This window comes from Meriones unguiculatus, chromosome 20 (assembly GCF_030254825.1).
Source record: "Meriones unguiculatus strain TT.TT164.6M chromosome 20, Bangor_MerUng_6.1, whole genome shotgun sequence".
NCBI classification, from domain to species: domain Eukaryota; kingdom Metazoa; phylum Chordata; class Mammalia; order Rodentia; family Muridae; genus Meriones; species Meriones unguiculatus.
Window position 1 is genome coordinate 45,934,321 of NC_083367.1, and position 27,012 is coordinate 45,961,332.

Here is a 27,012-nt window from a genome sequence, read left to right on the forward strand (position 1 = left end):
GTTTCTCTCCCTTCCTCTAGCAGGGGCCATAGTAACATAAAGTTCAGATCCTCCCAGGCCACACATTTACAGCACACCTTATCGCAAATGATATCACGCCCCAGCCCAGGAATGGAATTTAAGTTAAGTCGTTTGTCTTTAGTCTCCACAGAAGAGTCAATAGAAGAGGTGACCGGAAACCACCCCGACGTGCTGCTCCTGCTAGAGGACACCCTGAAACAGGCCAAGGAATTGAACTTCGAGCAGCCGTATGATAAACAGGCTGAGATTCTAGAGGACGTCATCAAAGAGGTACAATTTTTCAGCCATCTGATGTTTGCCATTGACTTAGAAAGTAAGAGAATGTAAATCTGGAGTGTGCCCAATTGTCTTAAAGTCTTATTTTACTGTAGTCTTCAAATTTACATACCTTTTCTGTTGGCTTGATTTCTTATATTTCTTTATTTTTGAGAATTTTATACATGACTACAGTGAAACAGGATTGTCTCTGTCCCCCAGTTCCCCCTCCCCCCACAAGCATACCCTCTCCCAACTTCATGTCTTTGAAAAAAAAAAAAAATGGCTAGTTACTGCTGCCCTCACGTGCATGGATTTGAGCCACCCGCTGGATCACGGGATACGGGCCAGCAGCCATCTCCTCACTAAAGAATGGTTCTCCTTCCTACAGAGCTATCCACTACCAACAGGTCCAACGCCATCACATATGAAATAACCCAGTGCACAATTGCTGACACTTGTTAGAAGAATTGCAATTATCAACAAAATCACGTGACATGATTTTCTAGTTCTCAAATGACTTCATTAGCTTAGGTTGTCCTTGATTCGATCCAGTGCATAGGAAGATGGAGTCTGTAAAGCCAGTGCCACAGCTGGATAGTTCGTCTTTCAGCTAAGCATTCAGGTACTGAGATCCGCTTGGCTGCACGGCTATCTAACTTTGCCCAACCACTCTGAGCATGTGTTGATAGGGAGGGTAGAAACACAAAGCCTCAAATGCCGTGCCCACGCCAATGCCATGCCCAAACCGTTACCTTTCTCTTGTTAGTAAAGGTTGAGGTATCATCGATCATCTATGCAGTGATCTAAGAAAAGCATTCAGAGCAAGCTGCAAGGTCAATGAGACAGTTTTGGACCCTGAGCGAGCTTTTCTATTTCTTTCTGTGTGGTGAGATTTTAAATTATTACGTGAGAAACCGTGGGCATGGGGGCTTATCCCTGTAATCCCAGCCTTCAGAAGACTTGAGGCAGGAGTGTCAGATACAAGTTCAAGGCCAGCCTGATTTACATAGGCAGCTCAGCCTAGGATAAGCAAAAGGCCCTGCCTCACAAAAAATAATGCATAAGAGTAAAAAGCTTATCGCACGAGAAAGCAGAGACACTTTATAAGTCACTGGGTGTCTCCCTTGAGTCCCAGACTCTTTGGGTCCATACCCACTTCTGACCTCATCCACACCCTTTAACCAATCTCTTTAGGTTGTCCTAGCAATAGTGTTCCTTCATAAGTAAGTGCCTGCTGTTGGCAGAAGCAGCCTGCACCTGCTGTTCTCTGTACTATATTAGATACTAGGATTAGGAAAATACATTAAACATGGCCCTTGCCTTTAAGGACCTTCTAAACTGAACTGGCCTGTAAGCCACTCACTGAGTCATCATTTGGCAAATAGATACCTACAAGGTGCAGGAATTCACTCATGAACCTCATAGCTGTCATCTTCACCATGTCAGTGAGGCCAAACACCCAGAGAAGCAAATGCCAAGTGAGGACAAGAGTCTATAAACTAGCTGGGTGCTATGGCACACGCCTGTAATCCCAGCACTCAGGGAGGCAGAGGCAGGTAGATCTCTGTGAGTTGGAGGCCAGCCTGGTCAAAATAAAAAAAAAAAAAAGGGTCTATAAGCCTAATTCTTGCCTGTGGTGAAAATGGTCTTGTTACTTTGTTGCAGAGAATAAAATCACACTGAAGAGTAAAAGCAAAGGGCAGAGAGAAAGACTGGCATCCAAACATCCAGCAGGGCTAGGAGCTTGCTGCTCAAACAACAGTCCAGGGAAGGTCATCCACACAAGCAGATTAGAGATGCAGACTTGAACCCACTGCAGGACTTCCGAGTCCAGAGGCATTCAGTGCCACAGGTTGACAGCAAAAGTGAGCTGTTGTGCTCAATAAAGGCTTTTGTTCCCTGTTTTTAAACTAGCAAAACTTGATTTTTATTACTTCAGAGCTAAGTTTCTCTTAAAATTAAGTCACTCTTATTTTCTTCTCCAAGTCAGGACTTGAGAGGCCAGAGAATTAAAAAATTAGGTTTCTTGGGTTACTGAGTTAAAAAGTTTAAAACATATCAGGCCAGTTGACCTTGCTGCTTCTGAGCAGACCTGGCGAGATGCAGGGAAGAACTGACATTGAGGCATTCCTGTCCGCTCATTAGAGGTCACCAGGACACCAGCTCGGGTGGCCTTGCCCTTGGAAATAGTACTGATGGAGATAAGTGCCCCTCTTCCTTAGCAACAGCCTATCAGACCAGGACAGGATGTTCCAACTGAAACCCAAGGCCAGCCCAAGGCCGGCCATTTCTCCCCTAAGAGAAAACCAGAACTGTTTATGAAATGTAGCCTTCCCTTTTTATATTTTAACCAAGAGAAGCTTTCCAGGCTGGAATCCCCCTGCTTGGGTGCACTGGAAGGAACTGGGACATACAAATCACCCTCAGTCCAGAGCTCGAGGGTGTACCAATGCCTTGGTGTCTGTGGGAGTCGAGCTCGAGCTGTGAATAAAGATCCTCGTGTGTTTTGCAATGGACTCGATTCCTGGTGGTCTTTTGGGGGTCTCACAAATCAGGCACAAGAGACTCAGGAGGTATTTGTTGGAGCTCTGCAAGAGAACATCATAAATCCATGACTTGCCAGTTCACCACGGTGCTGTCAATGTGTGTTTCCACAGGTGACAAAAGATAACAAGAATAGGTTTCCTGGAGCCCCAAAATACGGAGGATGGATCTTGGATAACTGCCCACTTAATCGAGATCTGTGGCTGGCCATCATTGAAAAAGGAATTGGTCCTGATTTGGTTATCTTTTTATCAGAGGGAGACGGCCCTGGTTGGTCAATATCTATTATTTAAATATAAAATAAAATGTTGACTGCTGACATTTAGTTTTGTTAAAAAGGGAATGGAAAACTCTCTTTAGATACAGTGACCACTCCTGTTACCATGCTAGCTATGCCTATAGGACCTAAAGATGCACCAAGCGAGGCTTCTGCCCACTGAGGAGGTGACCTGGCTAACGCGTTCCACCACTGAACCTTCCAGCAGACCTCAGGAGCTGTTCTTTGGAGCTGAGAATTCTGCATTCCTTCTCAGTCGGTAGCCCTAACTTGTAAATGAGGTCTTTGTACAATCCCAATGCTGAGGGCAAGGCTGATGCTAAATCTAAATATTCCATCGCTTCACCTCTTCAGAAAAGAAACATGTTTGAGAGGTGGTGGAGCGAAGGTTTGTACAGCCACACCTGAAAACCAAGTTCAATGTTTGTGACCCATTTAGTAGGAAAGAATCAGCTCTTGATTGCCACACACACAGGAGCGTACATATGTACACGCACACACACACACAAACAAATGAATAAAAAATGTAAAAAAATCTTTTAAAAACATTTGAAATGAGAGGCTCCAGGGAGAACCTGAAATATGTCTTTTCATGTTTTTATTATTTATTGTATATTAATATGTCTCTTTAAAAAAAGATTTAAGACATTTTACCAAAATTTCAAAGATTCTAGGCTATTTGGATAAGCACTTAAAGAGAAATGTGTGTGTTTGCATAGTCAGTGGTTGTTTTGTAGTTAATATCCAAAACAGGTCATACTCTATGCAACTTCAAAGTAATTTTTTTTCTTTGTATCTGTATTTCAGGAAAATGTTTACTAAACAGAATGTACTTAAATAATAAGAAGGAAATCGATGCTAAGATTTTAGAAAGATTGCTACAGGAACTTAAACTGAAAAACCTGGAAGAGGAGGAAAGACGGTAAGCCGTGTGAGAGCCACAAAATGGGCTGCACATTCACCATGCTCCTGCTTTCAGAGAATGTGTGTGTCATTCGTGTGTCAATTCAGTATGGGTGCTCACTGAAGGCAGAAGAGGGCACTGGATCCCCTGGAGCTGAAGTTTCAGGTAGGAGCCACCCAACACGGGTGTTGGGACCCCAACTCAGGTCCTTTGCAGGAACAGCAAGCACTCTTAACCACTGAGCCATCTCCCCAGCCCCCAGTATATGCCTGTAATTTTCATACCATCTCATAGGCTACGCTTACAAAATGTCTCTAATGTCAGAAAGATTGTCTATTAACTGAGCAAAATCCCACTGAGTTCCAAAAGAAATGGTAAGTGCATGAATCTCTACTCAGCTGCAAATAATTTCATGGCTCATATCAAGTAGTCTTCGTTAGCAAACTGAGAAAAACAAGCATAGATTTCACACACACACACACACACACACAATGCACACACACAGCAAATCTATCTGTGGTTTGACTTTAATAACTAAAGATTATAACACAATACAACATAAATAAAAATACAACACATAGTGTAACTAAAAGAAAAATCTGCCTTGCCTCCACGGAAGGAAAGAACTGGTTATATCTCACAAGTTTGGCATGGATGGTTCGTTCTCTGCTGTAGGTATAATGAAGTGCTTTTAAAACTGTGAACACACCATCACAGCTAAGGCTCAAGACTAACCTTCAACAAACTGTGAAGTTATTCAGGCTGAGGAAAAAAATAGAAAAGGGAAACAGGGTCCTAACTATTGTTCTTTCTTGCTGAAATATGCTCTTCAAAAAACTGAATTTGGGCCGGGCAGTGGTGGCACATGCCTCTAATCCCGACAATCAGAAGGCAGAGTTCATGGATGCCTGAGAGTTCCAGGCTAGCCTACTCTACTTATTGAGTTCTAGGACAGCCGGGGGGGGGGGGCGGGGGGAGGAGAAAAAAAAAAGAGAAGTGAATGAGGGAAGGGCTTGGAGATAGACCATGGTAGAGAACACATGATGCTAAAAATTGTACACAGTTAAATTTTTTGCAACAGAAACAATTATCAGTCCCACAAACCTAACAGTCCAAATGTCCTTCTGAAGATCTGTTGATTCAATGATCCTTCATAACTGCAGTCCTGACCACCTGTCCTTCAGCAGATGTCCATTTCGGCATCAAGGTTTTCCAGTCTGCCAGTCCCTACGTGGGGAGTTAGCTTTCTGCATCATTTGCATTAGTGTCTTTCTGAGCCTCTTCCTTCCTGAGCCTTTCACATGGAAGTTTCTCTTATACAGATAGAATCTTTATCAATTTTGATGGAACCCATAGTCTTCCATCACCGTAAAAAAAAAATACAGGCAAAACCTCATTCTCTGACTTCCATTCTGATGTTAATATATCATTAAAGTATACAGGTTGATCTAAGTCAATAGTTTTTTTTTTTCTATAGTCCAGTGTTTTTCAGCAGCTGTTGTTCCTGCCTCATTGGCATTCAAAAAACTTAAAGTTAATAAAGCATTATTCAGTCTTTTTCTGAGAGTTTTTCATTTCACCTTTCTATTATTAAGCATCTCCTTTAAGATACAATTAGATATCTCTATAACTGCTTGACCTGTTATATTGTATATTATACCTGTAATATGTTTTATGTTATAATACACAAAAAACATTTCATTTTAATGAAAACATATGTGTTGGCATTGTCAGTCTTAACAGTGACTCCCATTACTTCCAGCAAATGTGGAATTACAGAATCAGCCTTTTCAGAACTCAAAGCAGAAGCCCATTGAAATCCTGAGTGTGTATCAATGAATGGTATGATGAACAAAATTTAGTTTTCCAAATTCTGAAAAGTTGAACACATCCATCTGCCAAATTTCATTTCTTTTGGTAGCCTTAGGGTTACATCTAACAGGTAATGGAACTCAATTATGCAAAGAACAAGTAAAACATTTCTTTTATTTCTTTTGCTTCTTGCCAAGTAATAGAAAAAATTCTCTTTAAACCTTTACTGTTAACATGGTATTTTTAAATGAAATTCTTAGGCTTCCACCATATTTACTATTGACAATCGGTCAATCTCTTTATTCCCTTATGGCAAAGGACCAGGAAATTCCTTATGAAACTGAATATGGGTGATATATAATAAATTGTTTCTCTTTTGAATTGTCTGTTACTGTTGTATAAATAATGGTGTTAATTCTAAATTATCAGGAATAAGTTCAGCAGTTTCTATACGTAATACAACCCTCTCTGCATATTGTGAATCAGTAATTATATTGATAGGTTCAGAAAATTTAATAAAATTATAAGAATTGCTTATAGCTCTGATTTCTGTACCAAAGCATATGCGCTTTAAATAATTACTTTACATATATTTTCTGACATACAACCTGCCATTCCTGTTTTATTTGCATTTGTATAACATGTAGTAGCTTCAGAAATTGGTGAACCTTTTATTACATGGGGAAGAATTCAATTGCTTCTTTTTATGAACTTTGGTGATATTTATTGCTAATTTCTTCCAAATAATTGCTACAAGCTTTTTGCCAGTCTTCTTGCTCTTCTTCCTCTTTGGTATCTTTTCATAGGTTGAGCATTGTTATGAGTGGGTACTATAAAAGCAAATTTTTCTCTGTCTTGCTCTTGCAAAGAAATAGTAAAGAAGCTGCCTTTTAAATTGATTATTATAGGCCATCCTTTTGGTAAGGGGGTTCCAGTCTGTAATGGACCCAAAGGTTGGATCACTTTATATATAACCTTTAGGCCAATCAACATCCTCCAATTTCCAGATTTCTTTTTTAATTACAAATATAGGAGAATTCCAAGGACTTGTAGAATGTTCAATATGTTGACCTTCTAGATATTGTCATACCAGCTGCTTAAGTGCCTGTAATTTTTCTTGAAGGACCATTGCTCTACATACACAGGTTTGTCAGTTTAAACCATTTTAAAGGTAGAGCTGTTTGTTTCTCGGTACATCCAGCATTTCTTGTTCTATCAAGTGGAGCTGCTCTGCCCTTGATTGATGTGCTACTTGTGGTTAAGTCCAAAGTAGCATCCATTATATCTCCAATACCTACTTTAGTTTTCTCTAGTTGACCTGGCTCATGTCGTTTGTTGCTGGGATACAAGCTAACCCTCTTAGGGAGTTTCCCATATTTAAAGGATTATCTCATAGGGAGTTTCTCATTGGTAAGGGATTACCTTGCATATCTCTTGCTGATCTGCATTCATTAGTCCAATGTCTACTTTTACCATACCTCCTACAAATCTCAGAAAGCTGAGGTCCTCTAGAGAAGACTCTAGGAATGCCTTGCCTACAATGCCTTTTCAAATGACCTCATCTTCCACAGTTAAAACAACAGACATTGCTAGGTAGAGCCTTTCACAGGCCCTCAGTGGTAGGCTCCTGTCCTGTTTCTTGTTTTCTCCTTCTTCCAATGTCCTTCCCCTTTGTCTTTCTAAGTGGGTATTGATCCTCTTACCCTGGGTCCTCCTTCTTGTTTATCTTCTTTAGGTGTACAGATCTTAGCATGTTTATCCTATCTTATAGGTCTAGTATCCACTTATAAGTGAGTATATACCCTGTGTGTCTTTCTGCTTCTGGGATACCTCACACAGGATGATCTTTTCTAGATCCCGCCATTTGCCTGCAAATTTCATGATTTCCTTGCTTTTAATTGCTGAGTAGTATTGCATTGTGTAAATGTACCACAATTTCTGTATCCATTCCTCTGTTGATGGACATATGGGTTGTTTCCAGGTTCTGGCTATTACAAATAAAGGTGCTACGAAGATGGTTGAGCAAATGTCCTCGTTGTGTACTTGAGCATATTTTGGTATAGGTGGATCTCGAGGAAGCATTATTCCTAATTGTATGAGAAAGCCCCAGACTGATTTCCAAAGTGGTATCAAAGCAGATGCTGAGACTCATAATCAAACTTTAGGCACAGTGCAGGGAATCATAAGAAAAAAGAGGTAGTTAGCAAGACCTGGAGAGGACAGGAGCTCCACAAGGAGAGCAACAGAACCGAAATATCTGGGCTCGGGTATTTTCTGAGACTGATACTCCAACCAAAGTACATTCATGAATATAACCTAGAACCCCTGCTCAGATATAGCCCATGGCAGCTCAGTGTCCAAGGGGGTTCCCTAGTAAGGGGAAGAGGGACTGTCTCTGACATGAACTCAGAGGCTGGTTTTTTGACACCCCCCCCCTCCCCGAGGAAGGAGCAGCCTTGCCAGGACACAAAGGAGGATACTGCAGCCAGTCTTGATGAGACCTGATAAGCTAGGGTGGAAGGGGATGGAGGTGGACCAGCCCTCCGTTCCTGGTTTCCTGTTGGTGAATACTCACAGTGTTGTTGCTTTGACGGTGCTATCGTCCTTTCATATGTTTCTTCGTGCAGTGGTGTACCTGTTTGTAAATACCCAGGTATAGGATTTCTAGCCAACGTACATATCTCTTTAATATCTAGTAGACAAGAACTTCCTTCACACATTTTACTAGTATTTTTTTCCTACCTATTTTCACTATTCTTAGGAAAGATTGAACGCTTCAGCCTTAATGGGATGCAAATTCTCTCTATTACTGAAGCTTCCATCCTCAAAGACTCTCTTAATCTCGTCGTCCCTCAGACGGGAGGTTATGGTTGGGAGGTACAGTGCCTGCCTAGTACGAGCCTGGGTCGGAAAAAATTCACCAGTTGTGTGTTAAAACTTTGTTTTCCGGTTATAAACTTAACATTTTTAATTTTGTACATATGTGGAGGGTGATGTGCGCACATGTGGGTGCCGGCAGCCTTGGAGTCTAGAACAAGGCTTTGGGTGCCTTGGAGCCGGAGTTACAGATGACCATAAGCTGCATGTTGGTGCTTGGGATAACACCCAAGTCTGTAAGAACAGCAAGCATTCTTAACCCCTGAGCCATTTCTCTAGGTTCCAAGGGTTTTTTTGTTTGTTTGTTTGTTTGTTTTTTTCCTGACTAAAAAGAAATACTGCTAGCTTCCTATTCAATGGGGAAAAAAACGAGTGTAAATGTTTTCAATTGAACTCTCACAAGGCTACCATCCAGAAATTTTTACCATCCACAATTTTTCTAGCCTTCTGGTTCTCATAGATACTGATAGTTAAAATTATATTGTACTTATAGCTTTATTCTCTACTTTTTTAACTTAACATTATGCTATAAATATTACACATTGAGTCTGAAGCAAATGTTATGGATCCTCCCCCTTCCTCCCAACTTACCTCAGGGACCCTTTCATTTGCCTTAGCCGGTTTCCTAACTGAAAGCCATAATTTAAAATATATAACATTCACCATCTCCTCACCAAAAATACCACAGAAAACCAACTGGCTTCAAACCTGAGTGGAATAAAATTGCACACCATGAAATAAAAAGCACAGTGGATGGTTGACAATGGAGTCTTTGATGCTTGCCACTGTGAGCATTGAATCCTATAAGAAGAGCTGTGTGACTTTTTTTTTTTAACTGAATTTTGAACCTTTTCATTTCAGAAAATCCAAAGACGAGGAACTAAGACTAGAAGAAGAACACGAAGAACGCACGATGGGAGTAAAGGCCAAGAAAGCAAAAGGCAGGCTCAGAAATTAACAGCTCTAGGAGAATGCCCCTTAGTTTTGCTTTGTCACTGCTGCTTTCAAGTAGGTTATAAAGACATCTCCCCGTTTGTCTAGGGAGCAGGTGTATGCCCCTGTCCTGAAGGCACCTTTTCCTCCCCAAAGTGTTCCAATTTTCATAATAAGTTAGACTTCCACTGGGACAATGGATCCATAGGATAAAGATTCCTAATCAGAAAAGGGACACTCTTAACACAAGACATGTAAAAGCAACTTTTAGCTGCCTGATGTAATTATCATCTCCAAGGCTTACAGCCTCCATCTCCTAACATAGGCCTAGCCCCGGAAGCTTCTAGTCTCTGTTAAATCTAACCAAGACCTAGAACGTTTTCAGCCTCTGAGACTTACTGCTGTGAATAAAGCTCACCCTTTCTAGCTCTTTCTGAACTCTGGCTGGCTGGTTCAACTCAGCGGTTGTGGCTCAAACAAACTCTAGCAATCTCTTCTAATCGTCTGGCTCTGTCTCATTGTTTGGCTCATCCTGTCTTTCTGTGTCTAGCTTCTTCTCTCTCTGCAACCTGTCTCTGTACAACTGTCCCAGTAAAGCTGCCTCCACTCTCTACATCTTTCTTTGAGCTGCCCTCTTAAGTCACCTCTGTCTTCTCCCTGATCTCAAAAGAGTTGGGCATATAACATTTATATAACGTTAATATTTTATAATGTACCTAATATATATATAAATATAAAATAAAGGAGTATACATAAATTGGATGTATATGAACATTTTTAATAAGTAATCATATTACTGAAAGAAAATTCAACTTCCTTCATAGACTCCATCACTTCCCCACAAGCTGTAGTATGAGTCTGTGAAACCTGCCTCGTGCTTGTGTGGATTTCATAAAACCTTCAGCCTAACACAAAGATACCCACCACATTCCAAGTTGTGTTTTTGGAAGCCTCCTGTGCTGCTGTCCTGCCTCAAACCTTGGTTTTAGAACAAATCCAGGTCCCAGAGAATTGCTATCAGAGCATGATTCTGGGAAGAAATCAGTGGGGAAAGAAATGTCCATGAGAACTGAAAGAAACAATTGTGTCATTTTTATAAGTATTTGAAAGAGATTAGGAAATGAGTTCTTTGACACCCCTGCCATCACTACATACTTCTATAGTATGTAGAAGTTCCTCTACATACTATGTTGATACTATGGCTATCAACAGCCACATAAAGTTTGCAATTATACTTTCTAATGTGTAATCAAGACATAAATGAATATGCTTTGTTATTATTACAGTGAGCTATAGTAGGTCTATTATTACATATATTATTACATATATTTACATATACATGTATATTGACATTACATACACATATAAATATATTATATATATATTATATATGTAATAATATTATTACACACACACACACACACACACACACACACATATATATATGGAGTCTAGTCTGGTGCTGCCCAATAGAAACTCAGTGTAAGCCACATGAGTAATATTAAATTGTCTTCATATTTATGTTAACTTTTTATACGAAAGCTTTGAAATTCATTATGTATTTTATACTCAGACATATTTCGGTTTGACTAGCTTCAAGTGCTCTGTAGCCACAGCTAGTGGCTGCTGTAGTAGATGGTGCGGATCTAACCATTTCCTCATTGAATGGACATTGGGCTATTTCTAGTCTCTTACTGTTAGTGTATTTGGAACCGCTATAAACATTACTTCTTTTGAAGGAGCTCATTCTCGGGTTCTCCAGTAGCACTCTCATAGAATGGCAGTCATTCTTTACCACCCCCTATTAGTAGATACAATACAATAGTAATTTGTCTGTTTCCACCATTACGCCACATATTGGGAGAGTAGCATTCTTATTCTTGATTTTCTTCTCTATGCTCAACACTACCCAATGATCATTTGTTGGCTTTAACTGAATAATAATCAATTCCCTGAAATCCTTCATAGATTTCGACCCCGAAAATGAAGGTGAGGAGGAGGATGCCGAGGATTTTGAAGGCCGTGAAGAGTCTGAGGCTTCTGAAGTGCATGACTATACCAGAGGGTCTGAAACATCTGAAGCAGAGAACGAGCCTGAAGCAGGTTAAACTCAACTGGTGGTGGGGGTGGGGGTGGTGTGTGTGTGTGTGTGTGTGTGTGTGTGTGTGTGTGTGTGATGGAAGCTGGCTGAGGATGCAAAGGTGAGGCCCTAGAGAGTCCTCAGTCCTGGGACTGGCACATGGTCTGTAGGACATTTTATCCCAAAAGCAAGAATGTATCTTTATGTCACGTAATCCCATTTTACATGCAAACACGAGAACATCTCATGCCCATGCCCAGTCACCAGAACCAACCTTCTCACTTCGCACTCATACACACACAGTTTTTTTATTTCGCTTCTTTAAAAAAATGTCTTAGCTGGCCCTGGGGCCACATGCCTTTGATCCCAGAACTAGAGAGGCAGAGGCAGGCAGATCTCTGTAGATTCCAGACCAGCCTGGTCTACATACTGAGTTTCAGGACAGCCAGGACTGCATAGAGGGATCATATTTGGGGGAACGCGGTGATAATTTATTGTATTGTACGATGTGTAATAATCAAATCTTTAACCTTTAAAATAATTATCATCTTTTGCACGACTGGTCAGCTAACATAAAAGTGTCCTAATCAAGAAGATTATGTTGAGGTTCCTCAGTGAATTATTACGTTTCTCTGAATACTCACAGCTGCCCTTATTTATTATGTGTCTGTGTGCACACACATGTGCATTCACACGCTCTGGCTTGTGGAGTTTGGCCTATGAACAAAAGTCCTGGGAAGAACCAAACTTTCTGCTGGCTGAAGATTGGCCCAGGTAATTTGGCTCTGGCCATCCAAAGTTTTCTACAGTCACTGTAGCCCTCATCAGTAACAAGTCTCTCAGAGGGTTTGGCTCCTTCCGGGGATTTTCTGATGCCCACCCGCTTTGCTCTTTGAATTGATGTCTACCCAGCTAAATGTGTACTGTCACTCAGCTTTGCTTCAGACACCTCTAGGTCCTGTTATTCATTTTATATATATCAATTATAATATGCACATATGCATATATGGTCTTTCCATCCAGCTGTTAGGCATCTGGCTGCTTTGGTCAGGTGTGCTGTCTTTCTGCCTGCATGTATACCAGTGTAACAGTGTCTTAGAATAGTCTCTGTTCCAGTGTTCTGAGGAGATACCTTGACCAAGGGAACAGTTACCAATGTATATTTTAACTTTAAGTATGTGCCATAAACCTCAAATTGTTTTTGCTTGTTTGTTTTTGGATGAAGATTCAGTTTCAGTTAAGAATTATTAGAAATAAGGACGGGTTAGCTTTAGAATAGGAATGGGTGAGAGTAGGGTTTTCAAGAATTTTTATCATAATTTTGGATGATTTTTTTATCTATTGTATATTAATACATTTTTTGCTGCTGCACTACAGAGCCATAGCAGACTTGAGATACTCTTGAGGACTAAATTACTCTCTAGAGTGAGAGTTGTCTTTCTATTTAACTCAAAGCCCTCCCCAAACTGAGGAGGAGAGTGGAGAGAGAGAGAATCTTTGTTTTCTCCAGTCCCTCCCACTTTCCCCTGCAGTCTTTTGCCCTTTAAAGCTAACCCCTTTCACCACCACAGGGGACACTGGGCTGTTGGGAAACTCTGAGACCTTCTTCACAACATGGCTTAATTTTATTTTCATCCTATGGTTTTTCTAATGGGTTTTCAGACTTTTAATAGGTTTAAATTGAAAGTCCTGGGGCCTGAGAGATGGTCCAGCAGTTAAGAGAGCTCACTGCTCTGGCAGAGGTCTGGGGTTTGGGTCCCAGCACCCACACAACAGCCCCAACTGTCTACAACTTTGATTCCATAGGATTCAACTGTTAGCCTCCACTAGCACTGCATGGTGTGGTTCATATACAGATATGTAGGCAAAATACTAACACGTATAACTTTAAAAATTTTTGTTTACGTTTTTCTCCTACAACACATCCGGGCCGTAGCTTCCACTCTCTCCACTCTTCCCGGTACCCTCCCCCTCACACACACACCTCTCCCTTCCCCCAGATCCTCACCCCCATCCCTGTCTCCTCCCAGAAAAGAGAAGACCTCCCAGGGACATCAACTGAACGCCAGCACATGAAGAAACAATAAGACCAGGAACAAATCCTCACATCAAAGCTGAGCCAGGCTACTCAGCAGGAGGAAAAGGGTCCTAAGAGCAGGCCGAATAGTTAGAGACAGTTGTACTCCCACTGTCAGGAGTCCCACAAAAACCAAGCCAACAACCACAGCACGTAGGCAGAGGACCTGGTGCAGACCCATGCGGACTCCGTGATTACCACTTCAGTCTCTGGAAACCCCCAGGAGCACTGTTGATTCTGTGGGCCATGTCCTCATGCTGTCTTTGACCGCCCCCCTGGATCCTCAATCCTTCCTCACTCTCTTCTGTGGGGTTCCCTGAACTCCACCTAATGTTTGACTGTGGGTCTCTGCATCTGCTCCCATCAGCTGCCAGAGGCAGCCTTTCTCATGACAACTGGACTAGGCACTGATCTTTGAGTATCCGTAGGAGTCGTTTCACTGATTCCTTCCCCGCCCCAGGGTCGTGTTTGGACCCACCTAGGTGTCTGGGCTATGCAGCCTCTGGTTTCTGGTCATCCAGGCAGTGCTAGGCACAGGCTCGCTATCCTGGTGTGGGCCTCAAATTAAACCAGTCATCGGGTGTCCACTCCCACAAGTTCTGTACCACCATTGCCCCAGAACATTTTACAGTCAGGACAAAATGTAGGTCAGAGATTTTGTGCCCGGGTTGGTGTCCCAGGCCCACCACTGTCTTGCCTAGTTACAAAAGATGGATGGTTCAGGCTCTATCTCCTCCATTGCTAGGATTTCTCACTAGGGTCACCATCACAGATTCCTGAGAGTTTCCACTGCACTAGGTTTCCATCACCCCCTAAATGTCCTCCAATCCTAGTGTCTCTCCCCCCCATTATCCCTTCCTATCCTCATTCCCATCTTCCCCCCAGTCCACTCACAAAATCTATTCTATTTGCCTTTCCAAGGGAGATCCATACCTCCCTGCTAGGGGCCTTTTTGTTACTTAGCCTCCCTGGATCTGTGTGGCTTGTAGCATGGCTATCATTGACTTTTCAGCTAATATTCACTTTTAAGTGAATGCAGACCATGTTTGTATTTCTGAGTCTGGGTTGCCTCACTCAAGATGATTTTTTTTTTCTGGTTCCACTATTTGCCTACAAATTTCACGATGTCATTTTGTTTTTAACTGCTTAGTTATGCTTTATTGTGTCAATGTGCCATATTTTCTTTATCCATTCTTAGGGACATGCAAGTTAGCTCCATTTTCTGGCTATTATGAATAAAGTCACCATGTTCAATATAGTTTTCTTTTTCTTTTTTTTTCAAGACAGCATTTCTCTGTGTATCCTTGGCTGTTCTGTCCTAGACTCTCTTTGTAGACCAGGCTGGCCTTGGACTCACAGAGATCCACCTGCCACTGCCTTCTTTCTTGTTGGTATTAAAGGCATGTGCCACCACACCCGGCTTTAAATAAATCTTTAAAAAAGAAAAATGTTTAAATTGGAGGCCTTGTTGGTGGATTTACAACACAAAGAACTCACCACCATCATGACAACATCCGGATGTGCAGTCTACTGATCTGTTGTTTCCCGGATCTTTCTCCTTCACCCTTTGTTGTTCTGTATAGTGATTTGGTAAAAAGAAATGACACATTTTCCCCAACCCCTACACCACATGTGAATTTCAAGTCTTGTTGCAATAAATGTGCTGTGTGCTGGCTTTCTAAAACACACAACAAACCTTCACAAGTTCAAAGATTAAACAGACATCTTAAATCCTGCTTATTCTCTCGCTGTTCTAAAGGCTACTAGTCAGAAATCAAGGAGTCAGCAGAGCTATGTTTCCTTAGAAGTCTCTAGAGAAGACTTCCTGCTTTTTCCTAGCTTTGGTGCCTCCTGTAACCCTCAGCTTGCAGCTGCCTCACAACAGTCTGCACCTTTGCCCTTACATCGCATTCTTTGCAGAGTGTATCGCTATGTGATACCCAAAGTTCTCATTTTAACAGGCTCTAAACCATCTGCAGCCAGGCCTAAGTCTAAAAATAAAGGTTAGGAATATGAATATGTCTTAGTCGGTGTTCTATTGCTGTAAGGAGACACCATGACCACGGCAACTTAAAACAGGCAGCATTTAATTGGGGCTGGCTTACAGTTCCAGAGGTTCAGTTCTTTATCATCATGGCAAGAAACATGGCGGCATACAGGCAGGCACGGTGCTGGAGAAGGAGCTGAGAGTTCTTCATCTTGATCCCCAGGCAGCAGAAGGAGGTCGGACGCCACACTGTACATAGCTTGAAAGTAGGAGACCTCAAAGCCCGCCCCCACAGTGGCACACTTCCTCCAACAAAGTCACACCTGCTCTAACAAGGTCACACATCCTAACAGTGCCACTCCCTAAGGGCCAAGCATTCAAACACATAAGTCTGTGGAGCCCATTCCTATTCAAACTACCATGAGGTATTAATGAACACTCCCTGATGATTCTTGTAAATGCTAGCAATTAAGAACGATTGTCATAATGATTGTTTTTAAAAATAAATTATCCCCTCATATCACAGAAGTGGATCGTTATTGAGTATGATCCTGAAAATGTAAACTCTAGGATGACTTAGCTCCATGCAGTTTCTACAGTTTGCCATGAATTAATGTACTGAAGGGACTATGGACCATCTCAGTTTTAGGAAATGTCTATTGAAGGGCTTGGGAGAAGGCTCAGTGGGTTGAGGAACCCACCACGTGAGGATCCACATGAAGTCAGAAGCATATCGTCTGTGCCCTAGGCTTTTTGGGGTTGTGGGAGATGGAAACAGGGAAATCTCTGGGAGGTTGTGGGACAGCCAGCCTGGCACATGCAGCAGTGAAGAGGAGACACCCCAGACAAGAAAGATAGAAGGCGAGGACTGACACCAGGGTTATACTCTGACTTCTATACGTATGCTGCGTGACATGACTGCACACACACACATACACACACACACACACACACACACACACACACACAGAGACCATGGTCATAACTGATATTATTGATGCTGAACTGTGTTACAAAAGAATTCTGACATTCAGCCAATTTTGACCAAATATATGCTAACCAAAGAAATGTAGAATTCACTCACACACACACACAAAAGGTGAAAGAAATAACTTTGTGTCTGCCTACAAAGGCCAGTCGTATTTTATTCACATTCTGGTAGATTTCCTTTTGGTTTTCTAGCCATGATACTTTTATTGTTTTATTCTACCTAACTGCTTATGCTTCAATCCAAGAGAGCTGAATCTGTGCGGACATTTAAGCCCTTCATGCTGTTCATAGGAAAAGCACTTGTTTATAGAGATGGTGGCTGAGGGCCAGGGCTGGGGTCGCCAATGTGCTTGCTTCTGAATTCCAGTTCCTCAGTCTTTCTCCAGCTCAGAATAGTCTTCAGATTCCTTTTCAGGACCATGCATTGTTTTTGTTTTAGAGAACTAGTTTCCCAACCACATTAATCTTCTTACCCTGAGAGATTTTCTCTCTAGTCACTGCTTCTTATTCTCTCTCTCCTTAAAGTTTAGCCAATAGGTAGCTCAGTCTCCATGTGGAGAGGGGAGCAGGCGCTGCCTCTGTCAGGAACTTGGTTACCTGCTCTTTGATCATTTACCCCTGGAGATGCAGCCATAGCAGGCCACAGGGGAAGAGGATCCAGGCAGTCCAGATGAGACTTGATAAGCTATGGGCAGATGGCAGGGGAGAACTCCCCATTTCAGTGGACTAGGAGAAGGGGATGGGGGAAAGAGGGGAGAAGGTTGAGGATGGGGGGAGTTGAGGGAGGGTGCTACAATCAGGATATACCATGAAGAAATTGTAAAAAAAAAAAATTAACTTAAAAATACGAAAAAAAAGTTTCTTAATTCTGCTATTCAGTTTTTTATTTTCTTGCTCTGCTTTCTGCTGTGTGTTTTCTGGTGCTGGGGCTTGAACCCTGGACACCATGCATGCTGCGCAAACCAAATGAGCTTTATTCACAGCCCTTCTTTGCACTGTTTTCTTACTTAAACTAGTTTTCTCGTACTTCTGCCTTTCTTTTAGACCAGCCTATCTTTATGCCTCACACCTCCTATTTTACCTTCCTGCAAGCATACATCTTATAAAACTTACAAAGTACTTGCACAGGAAAGCATTTGGAGCAGTTAAGTCTGAGTCTCTGAATCAACTCTCTGCCTTCATTTTAAGATCTCTTTGGGGGTTTATGAAAACCCTGCCAATTACCAACAAGAAGTGGCACAGTATGTGTAAGAGCCACCCCTTATACACACACTTCTCTTGAACTGCTTTTCCTCACATCTTGTGTTCTTAGCTACAGACCTGATATACATATTTATACATGCATACGTTTTGTATTACGTATGTTCATGGGCAAACACTTAGCTCAAGTTGTAACATTTCTAAGTATTCACTTCGGGTGGCTCCTTTTAGATCATGACTGAACCCTCAGTGAATACAGTCTCCGATTAAGCCAGCTTAGAGTTATTTATCTCCATACTCTTCTTTTGGTCATGATTTATAATGCTTTTATTAACCGAATAATTTGTAATTAGACACGTCACCCACGGATCTCTCTTTTCTACTTTCTGCTCTAATAAAGTGTAAACACCATAGATCCTGTTGAAAAAGGACCCAAGTATTCACTCAGAAGATAGTATTGTGAGTGTGTGCGTGGATATGTGCTGTACGTTCGTGTGTATGTGTCTGAGCTATGCAGAAAGTGTGTCTTGGAATCTGAAGCGGACTTGGAGACTGTGCGGTGGGTAGATGCGGAAGTAGTCTGCCTCGTCTAAAGCCGTCGGGGCTGCGCCGGGTTGCGGAGGGTGTCGTCCTGAAAGAAGCATGCTTTGCAACCTGTGCCTTTGGCAGTGAACTGGCTGGATTCCCTTCAGTTCCTCCCCGCCACTCCCGCGCCTCCTGCACTGCTCTTCCTCGCCACTCTGTGCCCTTGGGGCATCCTCGGAGACACCGGAACGGTAAAGTGAAAGGACTGTCAGGCATTGCAGATCTGAGACCTCAACAACGGGACCTTTAAAATAGTTAGCAGTTACCAAACCAGGATGTCATGTGCCATGTGTTGACTGTTCTAATGAATGTGCAGGCTGGGAAGGCGTGTGGAATGCGCATGTGCTGTGGGGGAGGGGAGCGTACCTGTACCTGTGCACGCACGCATCAAAGACAAAGGAGGGCCATCGGTTTCTTCCTGTCACTCTCTTTCCCTTGCCTTGAGCCATTGTCTGCTGCTGACCCTGAAGCTCACAAATTTGGGCTAGATTGGGTGTCCCATGAGCGATTAGAATTTCCCTCAGTCACAGCGCCTCAGTGCTAGAGTTACAAGCGCACACAGCCATAACCAGGTTTGTACACGTGCGCTGGGGATTCAAACTCAGGTCCTCATGCTTGCAATGCAAACGAGACTATCTTTAAAGCCCTTCCATGTCTTTTTGTATTCATATTCTGCCTTGGGCTCTACTTCATGCCTGTAACTTAAAGTAAGTTTTGAATTTTTTGTGGGTGTGTGTGCCAAAACTTTCATATGGAATATCATTTTAGAATTCAGGCATTAACTTGGCTTTCTTTCTTAAGGCTCTGAGGACAATGTAGCAGACGCAGAAACAGATGCATATAAGGAGGGCAAGGAGGGCCTGAAACCTGAAGAAGCAGGTCAGACAAGAAAATAAAAGTTCTTGTGCATAAGTGTGCTTTTCTAACATCAAAAACTTAATTTAGGTCACTCACAGCCTCTGCTTATTTCTTCCTCTGCTGTATGCCAGTAAATCTGAATTATGTTTATTTATGTCAACACATTAAAAGCATAAGCATCCAGTTTATAACACTGTTCCATCTAATTTTAGTTTACACTTTCTATCAACAGTTAAAGTTTCCAAATGAAACTCACTCATCAGCCATACAATTTTAATTCTATTAATGTGAAATTATTTGTCTAATAGCACATAAAACTATAATTAGAATATGCATTTTAAATTGTGTATCAATGCTCAGAATAGTAAGTTTTCATCTTTGAATGTTTTTTAAATACTTGATAAAGTACAGATTCTTTTGGTAGCCCAACTAGAGATAGGCTTTTCAAAGCTTCTTTTTTTCTCTCTTTTCCTTCGCATTGGAAAGTTTTGCTGCCGGAGTTTCCGGAAGATGGTTATCCTAACGTGCCTGAGATGGATACCCTGAGAGAGGAGCTGAATAATTACCTTGGCATGTGGAAGACCCTGGAGACGCATATCATTGACAGTTTCATTCAGATACTAGCACTGGATATTACCAACAAAACAGCAAAGGACCTGTTTCAGAAAGTAGTCAATACTATGGAGAGTAAGGCTGAATTCCTAACATTGACAGTAAAGAGCAGGCATAGCACTAAAACCATTTTAGAACTGTGAGCCTGCTCCGATGGCTTCTTAACTGAAAATTCAGTGCATCTGAGGGCAATAGATAAAAATTCTCAAACTATCATAAATAATATATAGTCTGTCCAATCAGAGCAGCCGTGGGCACACCATCACTGGTCATGCTGAGTGGTGTCACAAAAGAACTTGTATAGGCCTTCTGCGCACTTATCAAAACTGAGAGATCAATGATAATAATTAATTTCCCTAACCTTTGACTATTATCCTAATAACTTTTTGTTCTAAAACTATTTCCCCTTTAAAAAACAAACAAACAGGACCTTTTCAGTATGCAGCAACAGAATTAAATATTGAAGATTATGATGAAGAAGCAGAGGACTACCAGGCTGAATTGGAAGTTGACGAGGAGCAGGAAGAGGAGGAAGAGGAAGAGGAAGAGGTATGTACTCTCCACGGGCAATCACTGAGACATGTGAGTGTCCAGAACGGTAATTTTCACTTTGGTATTGCCCCCACCAGGTGAACAAGTAGGCATCTTCAAACGTCAAGAATGAAAATGTCCTCATTTGCCCCAGCTTCCTGTGACTCTTTTAAATGCCAGGTCTAAGGCTGGGTATGGTTGGCACGCCTTTAATCCCCATATGTGGGAGGCAGAGGCAGGTGGATCTCGGTGACTTTTGAGGCCAGCCTGGTCTACAAATAGAGTGTAGGACAGCCAAGGCTATACAGAGAAAACCTGTCTGGAAAAGAAAAATTTAGTGCCAAGGCTACTTAATATGAAAAAAAAAAAAGCTACCCAAGAAAACATAAAAATCTTTTTACTTTCTTCTTCTATGGAAAAAATGTCCTTATTAAGATTATAAATATTGTATAGTTAATATACAATAGGCATGTGCAAGACAACATTGGGGTATTATTATCGTGTGACAATAATGTACAAAGCTCAGTAGGATCAACCCATATTCAGACACCAGTGTACATCATTGGTACCAGGATTATAATAAACACCATCATTTGTTAATACCCAGATTAGCCATAAATCAACAAGAAGACAGGAAATTGTTCTTTCAATGTGAGTTTTACAAATAAAAATATGATTTTCTAAGTTAAATGAGTTAAATAGCCGCGGACCTGTAATTAACATATCATCGCCTAATTTAAATGCAAAGACATAGGAGTGGGTAAGCATTTAGCAACAAACAATAAGCAGTGGATTCTGTCAGCAGCGTCCAGTACTTTATCACCAAGGAACTGATGATGTGAACATGGCCAAAGGATAGGAGATTCGCCTTGCTCAGAGACAGCCTCTCTTATCTAAACTTTTCTGCAATGCTTTCTAGTGTTCTTCTAGTCTACAATGGCATTGTCCCTGCTGTGTCTCTGCAGGCAATTCTTAAGCTGTCTATCATATATCATACTGAAAACTTGTATATCTGGTCTTCTTTGACACTGCAGCATACAGCCTTGCCAGTTGCAAAGCAGTGGGCACAGCGCCAGCGAGGGCCTGACTTCAGGGATGGGCGTGATTACATCTGAAATAAATGTGTTTTGCTCCGGCTACCATAACAGCAAGGGCCAAAGGCATTCAGCTTCTTTCAGGCAATTCAACTGTGTTTAAGAATAAACTCAAAAGCTTTGATGGTGTTATGACATAAACGTTGGCACCCTCTCAAGGATTGCCAAATCTGATAAGAAAATATGAATCACAATGAAAAGAAAAACAAAGCCACCAACTCAGACTGCTCTAGAACTGACAAACACATTAGCACTGGCTGATAAGGACATTGAAGTGCAGTTATTACCATGTCCCGTAAATGTGAAACAAGAAGCAGAGATAGAGAGAATGTGATCACAATGTGATCTGTATGGTTTGGAAAGGAGAAAATGTGAAGAATACGCATGGGCTGGAATAATGGCAGTGTAGACAATGCAGAAAAGGGAACTTGAAGAAAGGGAAAGTATCTAACATGAAACAAAGGAGAAGAATCAAGAAAGACAATGAGAAGAGCACGCACGGAAAGCTTCAAAGAACATATATTGTATACATATCATTGGAACTGTTGTACATATAACAGGAACTCACAAAATATGTGTTGGGGAGAGAGAAAGTAGTAATTGAAGAAACGACGGTTGTATTTTTTTTTTTCAGTATTCCGAACAGTTTACAAATGCACAGAGGTCTTAGTGGGGTTCATTGCTGTGAAGAAACACCATGACCAAGGCAACTATTATAAAGGAAGACATCTCATTGGGGATGGTTTATGGTTTCAGAGGTTTAGTCCATTATCATCATGGCAGAAAGCATGGCAGCGTGCAGACAGACATGGTGCTGGAGGAGCCGAGAGTTCTACATCTTGATCCTCAGGGAGCAGAGGAGACTGTGTGTCACACTGGCTGTAAACTGAGCACAGGAGACCTCAAAGCACGCTCCCACGATGACACACTTCCTCTAACAAGGTCACACCTACTCCAAAAAGGCCACGCCTCCGAATGGTGCTCCCTATGGGCCAAGCATTCAAACACATGAGTCTATGGGGCCATTCCTATTCAAACCACCACAGTCTCAGAATCAAGAAGGCCAGTGAATCCCGTGTACAAAACACATGACAAAAACAGCACCAAGTACGTCATATTCAAGTTGCAAACAACATCTTAGAAGAGGCGGGAGAACAAAGGTATGCCGCTTTCACGAGAACAGGAATGGTGATTGGGTGACGGCCTATTTCTCATGGAAACCTGTGCAAGTCAAAAGACGGTAGGACAACAGCTGGCAAATGCTGAAGACTTAGACTTGTACGGCTAGTGACACCTTATCTTTAAAACCGAAGGCAAACTAAAGAGTTCTTCAGACATACCGAAGCTGAAAGGAAGATATGAAACACAGACAGCATTTCTGGTAAATGTTGCCAAATAAGGAAGAAATAAAACTGACTCTACTTGAACCCTCCCAGAAAACTGAAGAGGAGGGGAAATTTTCTAACTCCTCCTAGGAGACCGGTGTCTTTCTGTTACCCAAATCCAAACACACCAAAGGAAAGAAAAGAATAACAAACAGTAGACCTCTGTGAACACTGACACAGAAACGATTAAGAAAAGTTTTACGGAATTTCAAACATGTATCAAAACAATAATACATCAGATCCAAGCAGAGTTTGCCCTAGAAATTCTTGGTTTAACATTCAGACAACACTCAGTGTAACTCATCTTCCCGGCAGGAGATTGAAAGTAAAGTCCAAGTGACTATCCCAACTGATATAGAAGCGAATTTGGCAAAAACATTCTGTATTGGTGATTATAGAACACAAAGGGTATATGCTTACAAATAGCTTTAAAAAATTAATCGGCATAGAGGAGAATATGAGCCCCCTATATGAGGAATTATTGATGGCTTCTGGGGGAGGGAGAGTCAGGTATTATTGGTTTCTTTTGGTTTGGTTTGGTTTGGTTTGGTTTTTCGAGACAGGATTTCTTTGTGTAGCCTTGGCTGTCCTGGACTTGCTTTTTAGACCAGGCTGGCCTGAACTCACAAAGATCTGCCTGCCCCTGCCTCCCTGAGTGCTGAGATTAAAAGTGTGTGCCACCATGCCTGGCTCAAGTCAGTTTTCTTTAAAGGGTGTGGTTCCTGGTAGGTTGACCATGCTCTTGACGCTCTTGAGTGTATGAACAATGCTGACTGCAATCAGTGGGTAATTTGAAAGAAAATCAAGTTGGGAGAGAGATTGGCCCAGTCTGAGGGTAAAAACTCAGGGGCAAAATTTTTCAAATGTACTGTGTGCATATCTGAAATTCTCAAATAGTAAGTTTAAAATAGTATATCAAAAAACCAAAGGGAACTTTCTCAGCTTGATAAAATATATCTAGAAAAAAAAATATGAGCAGTATCTAGCACACTTTAGAAAGACCCCCCAAATCAGCACAGAGGGAGAATGTGTCCTCTCTCCTCTGCATTTCCTCTTGGTCTGATTCACTTTTTTCCATCTGCCATCTTCCTTAACATAAAGCCACATGGTGATGACCCCGAAACCCAGAAGTGACTTCACAGTTCCTCCCAACACGAAGTGCTTTGGGTTTGTCAGGAAAACTGCTCCTTACCAGACAGCTCCCCGCGTACCCACCGTGTGTCCCGGCAGCCCCAGTCTCCAATGGTTGGCTTCCAATGGGTGAAGCGCCCCTCCGGCAATTTCAAATGTGATCTAAAACTACCCTTTCCTGCTGGGTTAGCCAGGGGGCAGACAACAGCTCACCTGATTCCTGTCAGTTTTGCGGCTGTACAGAGAAGGATTGTGGCATCTTCTTCTGTGAACCTCAGAATGCTATGGAATAATTTGCAAAACATCCCACTTCTAGTTTCAAAACTTCTGTATTTGTGCTTACGTGTGTGTCCAGGTTTTGTGTATACAGAGCTGTTTAGCAAGCAGAATCTGAAGGGGGTGTGGTGCTCATAGGAAGAGCTCAGAACATGTGCATACTGACAGAAGGAAAAACTCGGATTTTCACTATTGGACAATATTTCCAGGGTGAAGAAAAAATCAAAGAGAAAAGGAGGCACATGGGAGACACAAAACACTTCTGCCCAGTGGTTCTCAAAGAAAACTTTGTTCTGCAACCAGGCAATGTAGAGGAGGCTGTTAAATACCGAGAGAAGATATACTACTTTTCATCACCTGAGGCTAAGGAAAAGTTTATAGAGCACCCTGAGGACTACGTGGCCCAGAATGAACCATTAAAGGTGAAAACCATGTCCCTTTGCTCATGACTGCACCCAAGTTTTCCCATCAGTGGTTTCCCAGGGAAGCCTCAAACCTCCTCAAAAGCCAACCACAAACAAAACAAAAACACAGTAGTAACAGCTAGGTTTTAAAATAAAACAGCTTTTAGCAGTATGGCATAAAAGTCATTATCTGTTTTGACTTCTATAATATTGCCTATGTCAAACCAGCACTTAGTCTTATGTTTTTCCTACCTGATATTTAGAGTCACAAATAGTCGCACTGGGGCCCAGTGAGATGGCTCAGGAGCTAAAAAGTGCTCTTCCAGAGGACCCTAGTTCAGTTCCCAGAAGCCACATGGCAGCTCACAACCATGTGTAACAGCTTACAGTCAACATGTAACACATGTCCAAACAATATCTTATAATCTGCTTTTTCTTCACTTACAGAAAATGTATGTATTCCTACACAGATCTCAACGGCTTTGACATCTAACTCATTGATAGACATCTTTCGTAAAACAATTTTCTATTACAGATACTAAATGATAATTAGTAATTCATGAACATATAATTCTGGCTTCTCTTTAATTCTTTTGTTACTATAATTCACTGTAATGGGATCACTGGACCAAGGCGTAATGTATTTACATATTTGTACCAATGGTTATTTTAATTTCCCTATTTGTTTGCTTATTTTTGAATGTGTGTATGTATGTGCAAACACGCATGCGCCACGGCACACATGTGGAGTTCGGAAGACAACCCCCAGGAGTTGTTTACCTCTTGCCACCATGTGGGACCCACTAAGGTCTACACACAAGAACCCTACCCCCGAAGCTACATCGCCTTTTTATGTCTTTTCTTTTCTTGCCCTGGTTGACCTAGAGTTTACTGTGTAGATCAGGCTGACCTCAGACTCACATAGATCCTCCCCCCCACCTCTGCCTCGTGAGTACTGGGATCAAAGACATGTACCACAGTCATATCTATGACAAGTCCACCCAGGATCTCTGAAGGTCATTTCTCAGTTCCTGCTCTGGGTTTGCAAGAAACATTGTTGGCCAGGTGTCTGAACACCCTCTGGGTACCAGGTGGCTCCGTCTTCCAGGGAGGGGGGGTCAGTATTTCTTCATTTTAGTTTTCACCGTCCAGGATTCTGTTTTCTCACCGTTTCTCTCCAATGATGTACCCATCCATTGACTTAAATCGATTAGAGATCCAGAGCTTGAGCTAATGATGGAAAAATCATGGGAGCGATCAAGGTTGGCCTCTCAGCAGGCACTCCAGATGCTAACACAGAATTGTAAAGAATTGTGCCATGGCAGAATCAAAGCTTATTTAGATCATATCGTCTTGTGTTGGGAGACTGTCCTTCCTATCTGACAGCTCAGATGTGCTTGCCAGTTTGTATAGCACAGGTTTCTAGAGAGCACGTCATTTTCCTTCTTGAATATTAAGGATGTTTCTTGTGTGCCAGCATCCAGTGAGGCTAGGCTGAGACTCATTGCTTTATAGATAACCTCTCTTTTTTTTTTTAAGATCTGGAAACCCATAATGTCTTCTCTTTGTTCTCGGTGTTCTTAAAATTGCCATGAGTCTTTCTAATTTGTTATATTTGGCTCATGAAGTCCCCAGAATCTTGGAGCTATGCATTTGCTACATGTTTTGCTGTTATTGTTGCTGCTGCTGCTATTATTTGAGACAGGGTCTCCAGCATCCCAGGATGGCCTTTGAATTTTCTATGTATCAAAGAAGGCCACTACATTTCAAGTGTTGGGATTACAAGCATGGACCATCACAGCGGGTTTATGCTGTTCCAGTCATTGGACCCACGGTTTCTTGCACACTAGGCGAGTGCTCTGTCAACTGAGCTATGTCGCAGGCCTCCTCAACTATGTCTTGGACTCCCAACATTTCTGTCACATGCAAAAAACAAAAACAAAAACAAAACAAAAACTGTGAGGCTGTGATCCTTGCTGCTTCTGCTTCTCAAAGTACCTCTTTCTCTTACAAAATCCTGTGTTCCTCGGAGGCCCAGCATACCCAAACAGTGCCGTCTTCCACCTCGCTGCTGTCCTCTACCAGTTTTAGAGTCATTTCCCCACATTCACATGAGTCCTTGGCTCCCTCTTCACCTCAACTGTAACCTTTGTCCTTGATCGCTTTCCATACACGG

General features: G+C 41.9%; 1 protein-coding gene across 2 annotated transcripts in view; it reads left to right on the forward strand.

Moving 5' to 3' along the window:
- Window positions 1–27,012, forward strand: part of Ak9 (adenylate kinase 9) — a 105,827-nt gene that overhangs the window by 43,907 nt on the left and 34,908 nt on the right. For both annotated transcript variants that reach the window (XR_009587922.1, XM_060373287.1), the window contains exons 16-24: window positions 143–291; window positions 2,937–3,093; window positions 3,908–4,022; window positions 9,555–9,634; window positions 11,595–11,729; window positions 19,347–19,424; window positions 19,890–20,090; window positions 20,443–20,564; window positions 24,642–24,854. Coding sequence is in view for 1 of the 2 variants with exons in the window: in XM_060373287.1 (XP_060229270.1) it covers window positions 143–291; window positions 2,937–3,093; window positions 3,908–4,022; window positions 9,555–9,634; window positions 11,595–11,729; window positions 19,347–19,424; window positions 19,890–20,090; window positions 20,443–20,564; window positions 24,642–24,854 (1,250 nt within the window). In the remaining variant the exon portion in view is untranslated. The remainder of the gene's footprint in view (window positions 1–142; window positions 292–2,936; window positions 3,094–3,907; window positions 4,023–9,554; window positions 9,635–11,594; window positions 11,730–19,346; window positions 19,425–19,889; window positions 20,091–20,442; window positions 20,565–24,641; window positions 24,855–27,012) is intronic.